The sequence below is a fragment of the Heliconius melpomene genome, chromosome 9 (assembly GCF_056956725.1).
Source record: "Heliconius melpomene rosina isolate 202511_hmr_F chromosome 9, ASM5695672v1, whole genome shotgun sequence".
In the NCBI taxonomy this organism is placed as follows: Eukaryota; Metazoa; Arthropoda; class Insecta; order Lepidoptera; family Nymphalidae; genus Heliconius; species Heliconius melpomene.
In genome coordinates this window covers 7,413,925-7,434,618 of record NC_140397.1, presented here as the reverse complement: position 1 = coordinate 7,434,618, position 20,694 = coordinate 7,413,925, and the positions used below count along the sequence as shown (strand labels likewise).

General features: G+C 35.6%; 1 protein-coding gene across 5 annotated transcripts in view; it reads right to left on the bottom strand.

Annotated features, from left to right (window-relative positions):
• Dys (Dystrophin) overlaps positions 1 to 20,694 on the bottom strand; it is a 455,408-nt gene that overhangs the window by 82,182 nt on the left and 352,532 nt on the right. For all 5 annotated transcript variants that reach the window (XM_085190316.1, XM_085190313.1, XM_085190314.1 and 2 more), the window contains one exon: positions 572 to 744. In XM_085190316.1, coding sequence (XP_085046442.1) covers positions 572 to 744 — 173 coding nt within the window. The remainder of the gene's footprint in view (positions 1 to 571; positions 745 to 20,694) is intronic.

Genomic DNA, 20,694 nt, shown 5'->3' with positions numbered 1-20,694 from the left:
TCAAACCGCGGCTAAGCCAATTACGATGCGACTCTAATTGATATTAAGCACCGTTCGATACCACTGCCGTTGCAATCGCTATAAACGAATCAGCATAACGGGTATCTTCGTATAATTTAGGGTTCACTTTGAATTTTAAATTGTGGAAAACTATTGAGTTGAGGCTGTCGCAATGGAATAATATAATTCTGGTTTTCGTTTGGAAATTGGACAATGTTTCTTTTTTTTACAGTTTCACGTTTTTTCCCGCATATCACGCACACGCGTTCACGCGATTCCCTTAATCTAGTATTGATATATTCCGTTTTTACGCGGCGCTTTATTTTCCAGAGCGAGACAATGAAAATAATGTAATCACTAGCGATACAAATGCCTTCGCCCGCTTAAGTATTGTTGTGTTACAGCTAAATTATATATAACTTATATAAATTATAGCCTATGTGTTATTCTGATATATAAGCTATACTACTGTAAAGTTTTATCTAAATCTGTTTAGCATTTTTTGCTTGCGGAAAGCGGAACAAACATCCATCCTCATAGAATCTTACATAATATAATTTTAACAACTAACCTTATGGCCATACTTTTAGCCTTCAAATGATGCCACCTCTGGTTCATCTCGTCCAGCCGTCTCTGCAGCATCACGGCGTCTTCTTGCGAGGAGAGCGACCCGAGCAGCCTCCTCCCGGTTCCAGTGAGCGAAGCGTACACATCGCGGTGTGTTTCGATTTCCGATTGTAAATCCTGTAACAAGGATAAATATTTATTTTAAAATGTTAAAATTTGTATGTGTCATTAATGTATCATAAATATTAGTCTAAAAATTGTATAAAAATATTATACAAGATATTAGGAGTAATAAGTAATATATGAATTTCAAGATAAAGAGAAACAGATTTAGTCTAACATTGTATGTCCAAATCCTGCTTAGAAGATGGTTTATATTAAATTTTCTTTCTAAATTTATTCTATTATATTTTGATATAACCCAAAAAAATAATTTTATATGATCAGCTTTCAAAGCTAACTAATCTTAGCCAATCCTAGGCGTACGGATGCACTCACAGTGTGTAAGCTAAGTAAATAATAAAACTGATTCAGGAACTAAAATAGAAAGAAGAAGAATAAAAACATAAAAAATACTTAAATAGAAAAGAAACTAAACTGAAAATTATATCTATCCGAAGCGACGAGAGAAAACTAAATAAGAATATTAAACCCGCAATCATCACGCCACGATGATCTCTTACTACCGATCCCAGTATTATACTAAATATCACCATCACAGTACGGATCGAGCTGAACGCTCGCGAGCACAAGGTGAGTCTACAGTAGAACTAATTTGTATAGATCTAGCTTTACCTACAAACAGGAGGAACATGCTAGGAGTAGGATCCTCTACTGGAATAGCAAATATCTGCATTATCAATTAAGAGCAAATTGAATTTCCCCTCTGTAAAGATTTACAAACGAGGTCAGTCTTTGTAAACAAGATTGTTTGGTGTCCTGGGACTTTCGTAGGACCACTTATTGGTGATTGGATTTTTTTAATAATGGGTATATTTCTGGTACCCATGGGATGTCCGAAGCAGAATTTTGTTTTCTGAATAATATAAAGTAAGCAATTATTAATTATAATTAAGTATTTTATATTGTATTTCTATGGTTCTTCTTCCTCCTGGCATTAATCCCGGCTATTGCCAGGGTCTGCCCTCCTGCTCAACCTACTCCACTTTGCACGATCTTTTGCGTGTATTTTTTGTGTATTTCTATGGTGTGCAAAGATTATTTTAACATAGCTGAGGTGCTAATGCTGAGGCCATCATGGGAGAAAGCCTGGCTGAACGCGATGGTTGTGGATTAAGGTAATGATAAATTGCTTTTCGTACATAGCAGTATAGGCAGAGGGAACCTGGGAACCAAGTGTGAAGACACTCTGTTTATTTTCCGCCGAATTCTGCCGGCATTGCATGTTGAGTGGTGGAACTCCACCGGGCTTTGCCTCGTTACAAGTGCAAGGAAAATAAAACATTTAAATATTTCGTTGTCTCGAGTGGAAATTGAACCTAAAATCGTCGTGTTTACAATCACACCACCACGGCTTCAATATCTATACCTTAAAAACAACAGCATTTAAAAATCTTAACTGCATTACCATTCAAAATATCCACACAGCATTTACTGTCTATTAATTAACGTCTAACCAATATCAAATACAAATATTTAACCATTAATATGAAAACTAGAATCAAACCCCCGACCACAATTGTTGATAAATACATTTCCTATATCAATATTAGGTAAATCAATCACATGTACTAATTAATAGCTAAAACATATTATAGAATTAAATGTAATACTGTATTACTATAATTATAACAGTAATATTAATAAAACTAACCATTACTAAATCGTATATAATCTGTGCAACAATTTGCATAATTTTTAGTATGAATTAAATATTATTTCTATATTCAGTTACATGTGTATTGGAGCATATTGGGGTTTCGAATGTCAATGTGACTGTAAGCGCGGTGGATGCGGGTTTGATTCCTCTCGGGATTTTTTACTATCGGTATTTGCCTGTTCTAACAAGACACTACACTATAGATGCGTTTCTCAAAATTATCAGCTATAAATGTTTTATTTTTTTATCTGCTAACCTTAGAAATAGACATAATTGTCTCTAGGTATTTAATTTCTAAATTTCGAAAATTAATAATGTACGTGCCGGATGGCAAGGCTTCTTTTTGCTTCACGCTGTACCTTTCCTGCAAATAGCAGGTAGGTAGGGGAACCTGGGAACCTAGGGAATTATTATAAAAATAGCCAAAATATACTCTCTAATACATATTAATATCATTTCCGAGAAACCCTAAACTAAAACCATTTCTTTTACCTACGAGAAGATCCTCTAAATGCAGCATAATTCACGATGATACAGCTTTGTTGATATAAGTGGCTTACTCCTCAGTGAGGATTCGACGACAAATTGCACTTCTTTTAAGACTGACGGAAAAATTTATTCAAGGAGGGACCCTGAAGCACCGCTATCTGCTGTAACTGTTATATTTAGATTTTAACAAGATTGCAGGAAATAAAGAATAATGGAAATACTTTATTCTATTTTTTTTCATAAAATCAGCTGATGAGGTTTTTTTTCCACTTTCACGCTGTATCCCGCACGTAGTACTGTATAAGACACTTTCATTGCCCACTTTCCGCCGAATTCTGCAGGCATTGCGTATTGAATGGCGTAACTCAGAGCCGTGCTTTGCCTCATTGATCAGAGCGAGGAAATGAAACTATTACATATTTAATTCCCTCGAATAGGATTTAAACCCAGAGCCTGTCATGATAACAGTCGCATGCTTGTGCGGGACAGATGAGTTTGTGTTGATGTTTTTTATCAAATGTGTATTTGGCTTATGACTCGAATATATCTATGTTACAGTTACTACGGTACTTCTTTAGATATTTAGTAAAGAAATATGATTAAATAATTCATGCAGATAAGAAAAATTTAATAATAAATTCAAATCAAATATATGACAATTCATAAGTCCTCGAAATCTGGAGAATCGCAAATTGCACAAGCAAATAATTCTCAACAAACAACAGCATAACAAGAGAACAATATCTTGGCTCGTTTCACTTAAAAACAAAATCAAATCTCTCCCCCTAATTCTTCTAGAAGTTCAAAAGATTACATTGATCCTCACATGGGCTTCCAATTAATAAGGTTTAATTAAAAAGTTTCACTGTACTTACTTCCAGAGTAAATCCCCGCCTCAGGGCGACTCCCAACTCTTCACTCTACTTATATTTGGAAAATACTTCGGGCCTACAACTTTTGGTTGTTTGTTACGAAATTTATACTTGGATCTACGTTTTGGAGTTATTTCTTTACTTTGTCGAACTGATCTCATAATGCTCGGAAATTTGAAGTAGGTCGAGTTGTGTAATATTAGGGAGAAATGAGTTTCTGAAGCCAGTCGTGGCGCAGGGGCCCAAAAATGTCACTGACTATGGGTTCGATCCCCAGTCCAGGAAAAAATATATTTAGTTCATTTTTTTAAAAAAATATATTTTCTTTTCTTCGCTCTGTCGAGGCAAAGCGCGGCGTTGGGTTCCGCCACTCTACTCGCAATGCTTCCAGAATTCGGCGGAAAATCGGAAATGGAGTATTACACTAAACTAGGTTCCCTATGTTAACCCTGCTGTGTGCGGGATACAGCGTGATACTAAAACACTCGCATACAAAAAACAATATAAAAACCCTTACACCACCTGTACAATGTAAATAATGTGATTTATATACATTTTTACAGTTTTCATTTCCACATTCAACGCTAAAGTCCGATCACGTTTCACCAATTCAACTTTAATTAATTCTTTGCCATGTATTGTATCAAAATTCTGTTCGGTCGGTTTTTTCGCGAATTCACCGATGATTTTCAACCCCAATGTAAAACGTGGTCATAATTGGAATCAATAAGCTGAAAAATTTTGTTATGATTTTGTTTCACATTTATGCTTTAATCCGCATGGCGGGATAGGCTGAGAGGACCTAGTGTTAAAACACTCTGTAATCTGCTTCCTGCCCGAAGCTTAGACATTGATAAGGAGTGATGAAGCGTTGAGCTATGGAGTTCGTCGTATTTCTATTTACGGGTGGGGTTAAGTAAGAAGTGACTGATATTATTAAGGCATTGCTTGTTAAGTTGCGGAATCCGTCTCTTTACCGTGTTACCAGAGCGAAGAAAATATTAATAAATAATGATTCATCCCCCCGAGTTAGAATCGAACCCACAACTGTAGCGCTATTATCACCCTTGTGCCATATGGCACATAAATTGATTCTGTTGATAATGATATACTATCAACAGTATCAATCTACTAGGAATGTGCCATTAGAGGGAACCCTCAATGTACTCAATATATATATTCTATAACGACAACGTAACGCGTGGTTTACTTTAACTAAATTAATTAAGAGCCTCTATTCCATGAATATTAATATTTCTGGTAATTTGTGATGAATCTGTGAGAACAAGCTTTGAAGGGTTGGTCTTGATGAGCTTATTTAGCTTATGTCACGTACGTTTTGTTGTCGTTAACTACAGGTAGTGGACGGTGAAGGATTTAATTTTTTTAATTTTTTTTTCGGCGTTTAGTTCCGTCACTCTACGCATTGCTGCAACAATAGGTTTCCTTTATTTACGTATAATATATGTTATGTGCCAGAAAAACCAAAAAAATCTGTCTTTTTTTGCTATTTCTAGGTTTACGCAATTATAACATTAATTATCTTCTTTTATACAAGAACTAGCGGACCCGGACGCGGCTACGCCTGCTTGAAATATAAGAATATAGTTTCTATAGAAATATAATTTCAATCTACATGAAATGCTAAAGTGACTATTATATTTATTTTCATAAGGATGAATATCAAAATGTCACGGTAACGAATGCGGTCGCGTAGCGACGACGTTTGTTATTAACATGGCAGAATAAATTGCATGTCAAATTAGAAAGTATTTTAATTTATTAGAATATATGTATAATGTAATATTATATAGCCTATAGCACTTCTGAAGAATGCAGCTTTCATACAAAAGAAAAACAAAGTAAATCGATCCAGTAGATCCAGAGATCTTAGCGTTCAAACAAACAAACAAACAAACAAACAAACAAACAAACAAACTCTTCCGCTTTATTATATTAGTATAGATATGTCGCGTCATCTATTAAGAAAATACCTTTAAAATATAAAAAAATAAAGTCATAATTAATTATTATTAAAAACCTATTAATTATAGAAGAATAATGCGAAGAAAATTTAGTTCATTCAAGAAATAAATTCAAATTACACTGTTCAAGACAAGATTGACAGATAGGAAGATAAACGAGCGTGGTGTGAAAATGGTTTAATTAAAAACAATAACCCTTCAGTTTATAGAAAATGGTTACAGTTTAATGTGAAGTAAACGATTTAATAACAAATGATAGATATTAATTAATGTCTATGAAAAAATCTCGAAAGTGGAGAACGGAGTGTTTTAACATTACGTCTTCTCTTCCTATCCTGTTACACGGAAAAAAAGTACATAAGACTAATTAGAAATTGGTTATTAATTTCTGTATTTAATAAAAGTAAATAAAGTTTGTCATAAAATAAATCAATTAACAATTATTTAAAGATCCATACTAAAACTTCACAAAATCCACAAAAAAAATTGCTCTAATCGGGATTAGAACCAATACCTAACTAGAAGAGCTACGAGTATATAACTAACTACTACTAAGTTATAATAGAGTGTTTTGTAAACACTTAGGAGCTTATTTGAATGGATCTAACAAAGATGCTTATAGTAGTACGTGAGGAATTACAATAGAACCAGAGGTACGATATTGAATATTAATGCTTAAACATTATAGATAAGTCGAAATTCACTTAGAATATGTTTTGTTTTTGTATATTTATTGGGAAAAACGCATTAAGAATGGTAATTACTTCAAATTATGAAAAAGTATTTTTTAAAAAGTCAGTCATTTCCTCACTCTGGTAACAAGGTAAAGCGCTGACTTGAGATCCGCCAGTCAACACGTAATTCAGAATTCACCGGAAGGCGGAGAACGGAAGTGTCTTAATGGAAACCGAGTGTTTCAACACTAGGTTCTCCGAGTCTCTCTGCCTATCTGCTATGTGCGGGATACAGTAAGAAGCTAAAAAAAATCAATTTACAGCATTTATCTCAAATTCAAAGGGAATACGTATTATGTATGTTGAATATAGCAATATTTAATTCCGATTTTTACTAAATATAGCTAAGAACCACCGCGACGACACACAGACACGTCGAACTTATAACATAACCCTCCTTTTGCGTCGATGGTTAATAAAACAACTAAAATTCCTTGACATGGTTTTATTTGTGGCGGAACAAGCAAACATCTCTTGATTACTACGAGTACGTTTAGATTCATTAGTGCAGGATAGAAGTGAATTACGCTTTAACGAAGATGGACGGAAATGGACGGAAATTAGAAATAAATAGTTCTATAGTTTTAAACGTAAAACTTTTACACTCAACTCGTGGTGTGTCTAAAATGAAATGTTTTAACACTATGTTCTCTCCGATTTTTAGCGTTAAATGCGTTTCGAACTAATTTCAAGCTTGTATGTCAACAAGAATTTCTGAAAGCCCACAAGTATAGAGTTATAGGTTTTTAGTATGCGCGAATTTAATACTAAATGCAGTAAAAATTACGCATAGAAATTCTCGTATATTTCGATTATATTCACTTAGAAGCTTTATTTTTTTTGTGCTACAAGGGATCGTAGACCTAAATATTTGATATTAATATCAGCTTTGTGACAAAGTCCTATAAGGGTTTCTTTTTCTCGTTTGACGTACAAATCTCTAAAAACAATCTGAAATATATTTTGTTTTCATATCTAAAAATGATCCGACATATATAACAACAATCCATTAACACAGAATACCACAATCCCCAAAAACTCACTAAAAAGAGGAACCTCTTATATTGATTATTGATTTATTTCCCCACCATTTACTTAAAGGAACCCAATAAATTTGGACTCGCTCAAACGGATTGAAAAGCAAATCGCGAACTACATAAATTTCTTACTGGGGAACCAAGATAGTTGCTATCGGTCGACGAATGAGCAAGTTAGCAAACTAAACCCTGCGGTCGTGGTAGGGTTACCAGGCGAATGTAGTATATACACCCCCCTATTCTTATCTTATAAATACATATGGGAAATTAGAAAGAAATACGTTTTCCTATAGAAAAATTTTGTTTTTGAGTTCAAATTTGATTTAGAATATTATAAAACATCTTAACGCAGTGCCTGACTGCAAATATTGATGTTTGTAGGTCCGATCCTAAAAATAAATGAGTTTAATTTTCCCTTCTCCCTCCTATGCTATTTGACTCATAATGTCTTGAATAACAAAATATGTTGGGTAGAGTAGGAGGGGGAGCCTGGGAACGCAGTGTAAAACATTTCGTTCTCCATTAAGACACTTCCGTATTCTTGAGGTATTACGTGTTTAGTGGCAGAACTCAACGCCGCGCTTTGCTTTAACACTATAACGAAGAAATGAAAATATAAATTTAAATAAATATTTTATTTCCTCGACTAGGGATCTAACCAGTCGCTTTTACAATCACAATTCGTGAGCTTAGTAATTATTTTAAAAAAGATACATTTACATGGCTGTAACTTAATCATGTACGGTAGGCATAAAAAACGTTGCTACCAATAAAATGATTAAAGTACAAAATATTAACTTTATTTAAATTTCAATATTATTTCCAGGTGGCAGTCAGTAGGCAATAGGTAGGTAGTAAGAGAGAAGTCTCATACAATTTCTTAGGTTTATACCAGAACCTAGTGTCAAGACACTACATTCTCTACCTTCCGTACGAATTTAAGATATTGCTTGTTGAGTTTTCAATTATTAAAAGGCAAAAAAATAGTGATAATTACAGACAAACAAGTATAAATTAATATTATAGGTCCATGTATTCCACTACTATCGTTACTACAATTGTGCCATAGTTTCAGCCCTGCTGGCCACCCTACCCAGGTCGTTATCGCAGGTGCCCGGACCGGTTATATCCAGTTAAATCCTGTTACAACCGGTTACTAGGGTAGGGATTACCGGTCTGATCCGGTTTTCAGTCGTTTGCGACTTGATTTATTCACTTTAAGAGATTTTTTTATGTAGTACAAATATTGTTTTTAAGTTGTTTTACTGCTAAATTCTATAAACACTTTATAAAATTTAGCAACAAAACAACTTAAAAACATAAGAAATCTATTAATTCTAATGATTTACTCTAAAATATCGGCGTTGAGTTACGGTGCTCAACATGTAGTGTCTCAAAAATTAATCGGAAAGTGGGGAATGGAGTGTATTAACTAGGTTCCATCTGCCATCTCAGTTTAAAGTTAGACACATAGCAGGATAAAGGTAAAGTAAATAAAAAAAATAAATAAACATATTCTCACAAATAATTGCTTAACAAAAGCCCCATTGAATACATACATCCATTCCAAAAACATTAACATTCCATACAGTCCCATCAAATAAAAAAAATCCCCTATGTTATTATCATACTAAGCACGAACATCGTCCCCCACGCCCACGTTAAATTGCGCGAAAAATGACATATGTGACAGTTGCCGTATATTCGTGATGCGTAATTTTGGGATGTCCATCTGAGGGTACCAGGTTCGTTGTCAATTCGGGTCACGTCCAAAAAGCCCTGTTTCTATAATGAATTTTGGCTTGTATGAATTTATAATTTTATCCATTTCATGTAATTTTATGTATTAATTAATATTTTTCATTTCATTAATTTCATTGTTTCATACAAAGAGAGTTTCACCACTCACCACGCAATGCTACCAAAATTCGGCGGAAAGTGGGGAACAGTGAATACTAAAGTGTGTTAATACACTAGGTTTCCTCTGCCTATCCTGTTGTTTGCAGGATACAGCGTGAAGCAACAAAAATTTTTTTATTTTTTTTTATGAAAAAGAAAGCAAACGAGCGTACGGTTCGCCTAATAGTAAATAACCACTGCTGTCCACGACAGATGGGTTGCTACACTTTAAAGTGAAAATAGACGCGATTTAACGTACCTCTCGTATCAACCTGGAAACACTGCCGCAGGTTGACCATTCCACAATTAATAAATCTAACGGCCTTTAGTTATTAACATAGCAGGGTATGCAGACGAGACCTGGGGACCTAGTGTTATGACACTCTGTTCCCATTAAGACACTTCCGTTCTTTAATTTCTGCCGAATTCTGGAGGCAATGTGTGTAATAACTCAATTGAGTTCCGCCACTCAGGCGGAACTCAATTGAGTTATTTATGTTGTTTTAACAATTTTCCGCAAACATAAGGCAGAGAGAACCTTTGGTCAAAATATTCGTTCTGCCCTGCCTGCCTTAATTGCGAGCTGAGTGACCTCGTGGGGAATGGAGAACAGTCTTAACAAAACGTTCCCTCTGCTTACCCTGTTATATGCGGGTAAAAAAAAAATATTTTAAAAACTCACAATACGAAATATGAGAAGTATTTTACAAAATAACATTTATAAGCAAATTCTGAATGCTCAACAAATTTAATATAACTGAAAATGTATTTCAGTTAACTTTACGACGAATGCCTTCTGGAAGGAACGTGATACTCTAAACGTTATTAAAAATGTACTCACAAAAATGTTTCTAGGATTATATAATGTGTTTTTTTCCTTTTAAAGCCTAAGCTTTGTAAAGTTTTTAAAGTTATATTTTTTTATTATTAAGTAAAACTTCTTTTATTTTGTTGTTTTTATTTAAACTTCTTTGCGTTTTTAATTAGATCGATATTTTTTATATGTTTAAAAGTGTTTCTTTATATAAGAGAAACCACTACACACCGACACCGTTTTGACGCAGAGGCACAAGCGGGACGGTTGTGGGTTCAATTCCTACTCAGGGGAATGAAATATTTAATATTAATTTCCTCGCTCTAGTAACGAGACAAATCCAAGCTTTGAGAATTGGGCGAAAAGAGGATAATGGAAATATCTTAATGGGAACAGAGAGTTTTAACACTAGATTCCCAAGAGGCGGGCCCAAATTACGCTAAGCTTAAATTTTAATACAACTTCATTCCCACAGTAATATAAAACTTTTCAAAATTCAAATTTTTCCTCCACAAACTAACTTAAACACCCATATTAAATACAAACATGAAAAATGTAAAACAATATGGCAATGTCTGTTACACTTATTTGAGTTTTGAAACTGTTATTAGTTTCTGAGAGATACTTGTGTTTGCTCAGAGATTTGTGGAAGCGCCTTTTGTGAGTCGTTTTTGATTCATACTATTTGTTGTGAGGTTTTCTTATAGTCTAGCGGTAGTTTTTCATACGTTGCTTTGCCTTTGGATGAATAATGCCTATTTTTTATTTTCGATATAGTTAAATACTATTTTTTTTTTATATATATTTAATGAGTTTAGGAAATAATTCATTCCTCTAAGTAGCCGTAACGAACTCCTAATCAATACGTTTACAATAAGACGCTCTGATATTGGGCCACGACGGCTTCAGGTGTCCGGGACGCAGCAGGGTACCAGGCCCAGAGAACCTAGTGTTAAGACACTCCCTATTCATAAACATACTTTCGTTCTCACTTTCCACAAAATTCTCCAAGCATTGAATGCCAAATTACGGAACTCAACGCCGCGCTTAGCCTCGTTACCAGAGCGAGCGATCGAACTCACTTTAATAATAATATGCTTAGGTAATATAATAATAATTTATCACAGTATTAATTATAATATAACAAAACAATCCACAATATAAACTGGCAAACACGAGTATAAAGTGTCTAACTGCAACCGATAGTGCTTAAGCCGCGGCAGTATCAATTTAACGATACCTGTGCTGTGGGAACACCTGCGTTGTACAGAGTAATGAATGGACAGACAGTTATATTTCAATTTATAGCGATTTATTAAGAAATGTTTATTTGAATGTACTTAACCCTAAATACTTTAAATGAAATTAAATTATATTCTTTTTATTTTCAAGATGTATTCAGGGCATAGCAAAGGGATGACCTGAGCACTTTAATATTTACACATTCTTAATATAATTACTAGTCTTAATAGAAACATTTTATTCCCATTAAAACACTTTCGTTCTCCACTTTCTGTCAAATTTTCCTAGCATTTGGTAGGATGAAATAGATTTTTTTACTTAGATAATATTAAAAGTTACAAGTGCAAAAAAAAAGTAAAAAATGAGAATTTAATATTTTTTCCATAAAATTAGCATTGTGTAAAGGACTGTACTTTCCACGGCAAGTAAGATCTATTAGGCACTGCTCTTAGAAGCACCTGAGACTACAGATTAATGATGACAGTGTGGTTTAAGCGAGGAGGAAATTTTAAATGCATTTTGTAATACAAGGCGTCTTGGGTTGTGAGTTCGATGTCGGTTTGAGGTATAAATATGTATTTTTTATAATAATGCATGATTTAACATTTTATTTGTGACAAAACTTACTTGTAAAATCATAACAGTATCATTTTAAGGATAATATCTTTACATTGAAAACTAAAATATTTTGTAGTAGTTTTATGATTTAAAATACGTTATAAATCAGCTTGACGCTGTTCCCGTACACTGCAGGGTAGGCAGAGGGAACCTAGTGTTAATACATTCCGTTCCCTACTTTCCATCGAATTATAGATATAAATCTAAATAAATATTTAATTTCCTCGAGTGGGGATCGAACCCACAACTACACGCCTGTGCCCATTCGCCACGACTAGTCTCGTACATATATTAATTATATATTATAATAAAAGTGGTCAGGTAAATGCGTATAATAAATCTTTCTTAGGGCACCTCTCACAAGATGGATGGAGCGCCAGCTTGCCAATAATAATGAGATATTGCGTCGAGATTCATGAAAACAATATATTATAACTTATTCATTAATTATGTCTGTTATTATGAATATTAGCCTTATCATTATGTTAAAAAGGGTATCTTATACTGTTTTATATAGAACATATTTTTTTTTATTTTATAGCTTAAAGAAATAGAATAAAAAGTAAATAAATTAAAAAAAACATTCTTGTGAAAAAAATAACAAAAACCGAACTGAAATTTAGTATTTTTAGAAGGATTTTTTTATTAAAGCGTTACTTTCTTACTTTTTTACAGATAGTAAAAATGTGTTAATAAGTAAATATGTACATAAAATATATATTTATTTAATTATTCCATGCAAGGCAGAATAAAAATATCTCATTATTTTTGTCGACTTGTCAAATAAACAAAAATCGTTAAACAAATATTATAGAAAAAAAAAAACTTCCGAATCCCAAAAAAAAAAGTTGTGATCCCATAACACCTAAGTAAACATGAATTTTATACAAACATGATAACCGCGACCTAAGCATATATGCCATACGGTGGCAATACAAATATTTACTTTAAATGGAAATAGAATCCGCTACCCTAGAGGCAATACGGATATATGTAGGTACATAGTAATATGAAGGGGGTATGATATGTGGATTTGGGGATGTTGGCGTCTGATGCTCCATATAGCAGAGTAGAGGCAGAGAGAACCTAATGTTAAGACTCTCCATTCTGCATGCACCGCTCAAGCCGCCCCAAGAGGAAATAAACATAATTCATAACCACCAATAGGGATCGAATATGTGGAAATAAAATGCTAATTTTCAAATGATTATCTTGTTAAGCCATTTTGGTGTACTAGGAAGAAGCCTGATACTAAATGTAATAGATGTGGGAGTGGATTTGATCCTTACTCAGGGGAACGACTGTATTTAAGTTATTTACATTTCCTCGTTCAGTTTTAGACATAGCGCGGAATTAAGTTCCGCCAACATGCAATGTCTTCAAAATTTTGAGCAATTAATACGAGAAAAAATGTTAAAAAAAAAGGTTGTAAATTACACTTGCTTTCACAACTATACGCTATCAAGACAGCACAGTTAAAAAGAGAATACAGTACGCGGCACTCATATAGATTTCCCATTTTTTTTTTGTTGGTGAACATTTAACTTGGCTCTCATTTCACTTTAATTTTTTTGTTCCGATACATAGACTACTCCTACCAGATACATATCAGTTCAGTTCAGTTCTTAATTTATGCGGGTTTCGAGCGTGCCAGTTGAACACTAATCACTTCGCCAATGTCACGTTGTATGGAGAACACGCGAAGGAGAGAGAGGAGAGGAGAAGTATATATAAAATTTATGAATACCAAGACACTGTCATAACCAAATAAATTTCGATATACCCTCCTGCCGCTGATATAAATTTATTACAAAATCTTGTGTATACTCTTAGCGAGCTCGTCAATCATCGTATTTGTTTGGTGGGAGCTTGATTTCCTCATAAATATGTACAATGTACATAAATATTAATAACGTTTTGACTAAATATACAATTTTATACGATAAGTGATACGCCTGTTGGCGGAAATCTAATATTTTTGATTGAATCGTTCATTTCATCTTTCTTAATTTCTTTTGTTTTTTGAGGGTAGGTATATCATAATTTTAATTTTTGGGATATATACCTTTGATATTATATAGGAAAATTCTATATCAATAGGAAAAGTGACTGAACTCAACACCGTGGGTTGTCTAACTATAATGAAAGAAAGGCTATTTTAGATCGCATAAAATTCGTTAGGCCAAGAAATAATTATATTATGTATATTATATGTAATATAATAAACCTTTTTTCCAAAATTTAAGAACCAAGTAAGGCTTATCTTGCAGAATATGAATGGTTTGGTGTTCAATAACGGTTGAGGTTACCCAAAAAACGGCATATCTTTACGAGTGTACTATCTTCACATGGAACCCTAAGGTCTATAAAGATGGTATCGCAGTATGTACTTTATGAAATTTATTAAATCTTTTATCTTGTATAATCCATTTTTTTTTCTATTTACATTATACAGCATGTTAAGGTATAGTTATTATATAATTTTCTATATTTTGGTGATTTTAAAGTAATTATTTTTATTTTTCAAGCAAATAAATATAGAGTTCAATGATCTGATCAGAAATAGGTTTCAAGTTAATGTGTACTCTGTAGAAAACGATCTCGGTCTTTGGGTTCTTTTAACTGGATAGTGACAGTAAAGTAACACGCACTCAATCGCACTCAATGCATTCACTTAAATCAATTTTCAGCTAATATTTATTTACTTCATACCGCAAAACTGAATAAAGATACAGGAAAATCTTTTAATAATAATAAGCTATTCCCCAAACCAGACTTAAGATGGTGCAAGCTTTTGCAGCACTCGCCCAAGGCGTCCAATGTTTACGACTTCCTAGATACCACCCAGTCTTTACTGCTGTGTATTAAAATATAAACTTAAATATCGCTTATTTATAAAAATGTATTTTTTAATATACGTTTATAGGATATTTTTTTTAACGTTTTCTTTTGTTGATCTCCTGATAAGCATAGTTAGCATATACCATCACTAGATAAAAATTTAAAAACAAAATGTGTACAATAACTCATTAGAAGCAACTGCTTGTTATTGAATCTCCGTTTGTGTTTTTTTTTAAATAGAGAGAGAGAAAGAGAAATTAAAAAATAGAATCTTATGACTCACCCTCTCGAAGTGGCGCATTTCAGCGAGCAGCACAAAATTGATGTGCAAAAACCTTGCATCCTCACACGACCTGGACTTCACACGATAGCCAGGTCTATTGAAGAAATATTTAAAACCCGTATATTCCGAACTGTCTATATTCACTTTCAACGCACCAGTGTATTTATAGTCACCACCACAACCTTTACAGAGGCCGAAGGTAAGGAATTTTTCGAAATTTGGCCAAGCCGAGGCCGTCCCCGATTGAGGACGGCCTGGCCATGTACCAGATGAGCTCGGGACTCCAAAACCCTTGGACCTCCTTTGCAGCTTCCACTCTTCGGTTTTATCAGCTGCTTTTTCTGGCTTCCACCTCCATTTTGAGATCACCGATATTGATTTAGCAACTGAGGTTAGCCTGATGTCATTTTTTGATTGTGACAGTCACATTGAGTCATTTATTTCTGTTTGACATTTTTTGGTTCATAAATGTATCAATGGAATTTTAGGTTTAGGAAGTTATTTTTCAGCTTAACATCGTAATAAAAACTGACATACGCTATTCTGCTTGGTGATTAAAAGTTATATTAAAGAAAATATTTGAAAACGGTAGTTATGTATTAATTTAAATATATTGGAGAAAAGAAAATATTGAAAAAAGTATCTTCTTAAAATAGTCGTGACTCTTAAAAGGCTGTTAATTTTAATTTGAAATATAAAAATAATATTAGTATCCTTAAAATATTATTGTCTAACATTCAGTTCAATTGGATTAAAAATAGATGGTTCGCATATAACAAACGCCACTATTAAGTAATTACATACAAATACTCTATTGCTACTACCTAAAAATAGTGAAAACTAACAATTTACACGGAATTTATCTCGTTTATTCGTTCAAAGTAACATTTTGTTCTCGATGATTTCACCAGATATACTCGTTACAATTTTTTGTCCTATCACTACATTTGTATGCGAAAATTAAATTTTAGACAAAAAACTGAGTGAAAATCAATATAAAAAATTATCCGTCTCAATACGTTTATAATAGCTCTGCTCTGTTGTAATAAATGTAATAACTTACGAAAACATAAGAAATATAAATAAGACTTAAAACTTCAATCACAGTGTGTAATCGACCGTTGTAGTACCATAAATAAAGTAAGAAGATTAAAGAGACAATTCCTGATCTTTGAAATCCGATCCGAGGAAGATTACACAAAACAAAGTACACCAATTAATAGATCCTACCCAGCTCTAATTCAAGTAAAATCGGTAAATCATCGTCCCCGATCAACGGGGGGTTCCCCTACCGTTACTCTATTAATTAAACCCCTTGTGATAAATTATAAAATCAGCAATTAGACGTAAATAGACAAAATTAAACCTGACTGGTATAGAGATGCTGTGATAAACAATTTAATCTAGGTGCCGAAATTTCATATTTATAAACAAAAGTTTATGTAAGCTATATAGACAATATATCGATTTGATGAGATGTTTTCTGTCTACTTAAACAATATTTGTAAAACAAAAAAATAACAAGAAATTTCAAATACTCAATTATGACGTCACAAGGTACCAAACTGTTTATTTATAATTTGGATATTAAATTATTAAAATTTCAAATATTGCGAGTTTAATATCGAAAATCTAGTCTATATTATCATATCAGAGCAGAAAAATTAAAATAATTGACTACTTGGGAGTAGATTTTTCATCATCACATAATATATGTTATATAATTTATATGTTTCCAACCAATGAATGTATGTAGATGAAACTGTATATATGAAGTTCAACTTCTCTGGTTAAGGCTATTTAGGTTAGTTTCAGATTTTCCAACATCAATAGGGGCGAAATGAAACTCTTGAGCAAACTGACCTGATTACAGTTATGTAATCAGTGTCAAAGGTATTTAATACATTTTTGAGGATATTTTTGATACATCCAAAATTAGGAGGAAATTTTGTTTAAGGCCAATTATTTGTTTCATTACCAGAGCTTAGCATAGGATACATCAATCATTTTGGTTAAATACATGAAAAGAAAGGACAAAATAAAAGCGTGAAATGATAAATAGTAACAATTTCATATAAATTAGGTGATAAGGGAATGTATTATTATAGCTTAATTAAATCAATGAAGCCTCACGCTTTATATTACATATCAAGATAGGTAGAGGGAACCTAGTTATAAGCCACTGCGTTCCCTGCATACCACCAATTTTCAGAGACATTCCGTGTTGAGCAACGAAACTGAACACCATACTTGAAATATTATGAAATTCAATTAGAAACTCTCAAAATTAATTTCCCCACAATTAACCAAAATGGATCGTCAAATCAAAGTCCATATAAAAACAGAACTATAGAGTACCGAATCAGCAAAAACCAAGATAATTGAATCGCATAAGCATAAAACAAATAGTTCAGGAAACGTTCCTTAGAAATTGCAATAGGGATCCCAAGATAGCCAATTACCGCACTATTCGTAACGACAGAGACGGCGCCAAAGGCGGCACCGTCATATTTTACAAAAAGACGCTTCACGTCATACCGCTCGATCCGCCGCCGACGCTCACTAACATCGAAGTTTCGGTCTGTAAGGTTCACATGACTGGACATCCACCCACTATTATAGCTTCCGCCTATCTCTCTCCATCAAAGAGTTTACTTAGAAGCGACCTACAGACACTACTAGACATGGGGGACTCGGTTATCATAGCCGGGGACCTTAACTGTAAAAGTACCAGGTGGAATTGCAACTCCACAAATAGAGGAGGAATCGAACTCGAAAATATCTATGACCTGACCACCTCTCGCTTTGAGATAATAGCCCCCCTCACTCCCACTAGATTTGGGCCCCGGGGCCGACCTTCAATTCTCGACATAGCCATCCTGCAGGGCGTCTCTCTCAGGCTGCGCTCTATCGAGGTAATACCAGAGTTAGACTCAGACCATAGACCTGTAATAGTTAAATTAGGACCCGATTGTCCTCCAGTTCTTCCTAAAACCACCATCACCGACTGGTCTAAGTTCGCGGAGCGCCTAGGCAATCCCGACACGGAACCGACAGACGACATACCTGACAGATTCGACTCGGTGGAAGTAGTCGAGGCGGAAATTAACCAACTTACTGACAGACTGGGTAGCACTCTCGACGAGTGTTCTAGGGAAATTCCAAGTAATCCAGAAGGACATTTTAAGATCCCGCGAGATCTCAGAAAGCTTATGAGACGTAAAAACATCGCCAATAGGGCGCACGATTCATTTCCGTCGCCAGCAAACCGCGCTAAACTCTGGAGGCTCCAAAGACAGGTTCGAGCCCGGTTCGAGGACCTCAGAGACGAATCTTGGGATCATAGGTTATCAGAGCTTACGCCATCGCACGTAGCGTTCTGGCAATTAACTAAATCATTCAAAAACGACACCGTAGTCGAATTACCGCCGTTAATCCGTCCGGACGGAACACTAGCCTCAGACGATCTCGAAAAGGCCGAATGCCTAGCGGATAACCTAGAAAGTCAATGCTCCCCCTCGGAAAAACCGTGTGATCCAATTCACGTCGCCGCGGTGGACACACAGGTCGAAACGTGGGCACCGTTGCCACCAGCGGGCGAACCTATAAGACCGACCTCTGTCGAAGAGGTACAAGACATTATAAAGCGCCTTAAGCCAAAGAAAGCCCCAGGATCCGATCGCATCTCGAATAAGATCCTTAAAATTCTTCCTATTCACATTCTAACGCTTCTCGTTGCCATTTTCAACACTCTTTTAAAAGAGTGCTCATTCCCAGACCAATGGAAAGAGGCAATAGTCATAGGTATTCACAAGCCTAAGAAACCTCGCACATCCCCGTCCAGTTATCGCCCCATAAGCCTTCTCAGTTCAATGGGCAAAATATACGAACGTATCCTCCTCACTCGTCTCCAAGCCGCAGTCGTGGCCAATGACATAATCCCCCCCGAACAATTCGGCTTCAGAGCCAAACACTCCAGCATACACCAGGTACACCGCCTCACGGAATTCCTGTTATCCCGAGCCAAACAAATGCCATCAGCGGCAATCTTCTTAGACATTGCAAAAGCGTTTGATAAAGTCTGGCACAATGGCTTGATTTACAAGTTACAAAAGACTAACGTACCTGACAGACTCGTGCACATCATTCGAGACTACTTATCAAACCGCTCATTTAGATACAGGGTAGAAGGCACCCTTTCCTCCAGTAGGCCAGTTAGAGCTGGAGTCCCTCAGGGCTCCATACTATCCCCGCTTCTGTACAATTTGTACACTCACGACATCCCCAAAACCCCAGGTACAAACCTAGCCCTTTTCGCAGACGACACCGCCGTCTATACGTCCGGCCGTGTATCAGTCTGCATAGCTAAAAGACTCCAAAAGTCCATGGACCGCATAGGTCAGTGGCTATTTCAATGGCGCATAGAGGTCAATCCCGATAAAAGTAACATCATTTACTTCCCCCTTCGTAGGACAGACTACCTGCCACATGTCCGCCTTTTAGGCAAAATAATTCCCGAGGCCAAACAGGCCAAATACTTAGGTGTCATTCTCGACAGTCAACTGTCCTTTAAAGCCCACATTACTTATGTTCGCCGCAAAGCGGCCTACGTCCTAAGTTGTTTGTATCCACTCATTTGTGCTAAAAGTAAACTCTCACTTAGAAATAAAATCCGACTCTATAAAGCATGCGTCAGACCCATTTTCGCCTACGCCTGTGTTGTGTTCGCACAGACAGACCTTAGCCGATTACAAGTAATCCAAAACCGTTTCTTGCGTAATACTACCGGTGCCCCGTGGTACATGCGTAATACCGATCTCCATAGAGACGTCAAATTAGACTCAGTAAAAGAGCACTGTCGGAAGCTCTCTAGTAGTTATTTCACTAAAGCCGAATCGCATCCGAATCCGCTGGTGGTAAACTCGTGTAATTACGCCAAACGTCGCCCGTGGGATCGCCGTCGACCCCGGGATATCTTAACCGATGATGCTGACCCCATCACTAAAGCGAACGACCCTAAATTTGTAGGTAGGGCCACACACAATCGCACACATACACGCTACGCACACCGTCCCCGCCGGTGGAGACGAGGTCCCAGCTTTACTGTGGCCCAATCGCGCCTCGGCGCGAGAGGAGCCCGCACTCATTAATCCAATAGGGCATCAAGAGCCCTCCCCAGTAGGCTTTGGTCGAACCGATCGAAGCAAAGCCCCCCACTACGAACGGTGTTCGCAAGTCGCGGTCCGAGTCTCAAAGGAGACGCCCTTGCGCCACTGTGTTCTCTTTTGTTGGTACCTTCCACGGTAGCCATGCCAAGGTCAGAGCTCGTCTAGCTCGGCCTCCCCAAGTCCGGTGACGCTGTAGAGGCCGATATGGCCAACAGCATACTGCTCAATCGAAAAACGAAAACGAAAAACGATAAAACAAACATGAATTTTAACAACATCTGGCAACACTCCAGGAGTCTCCTGTA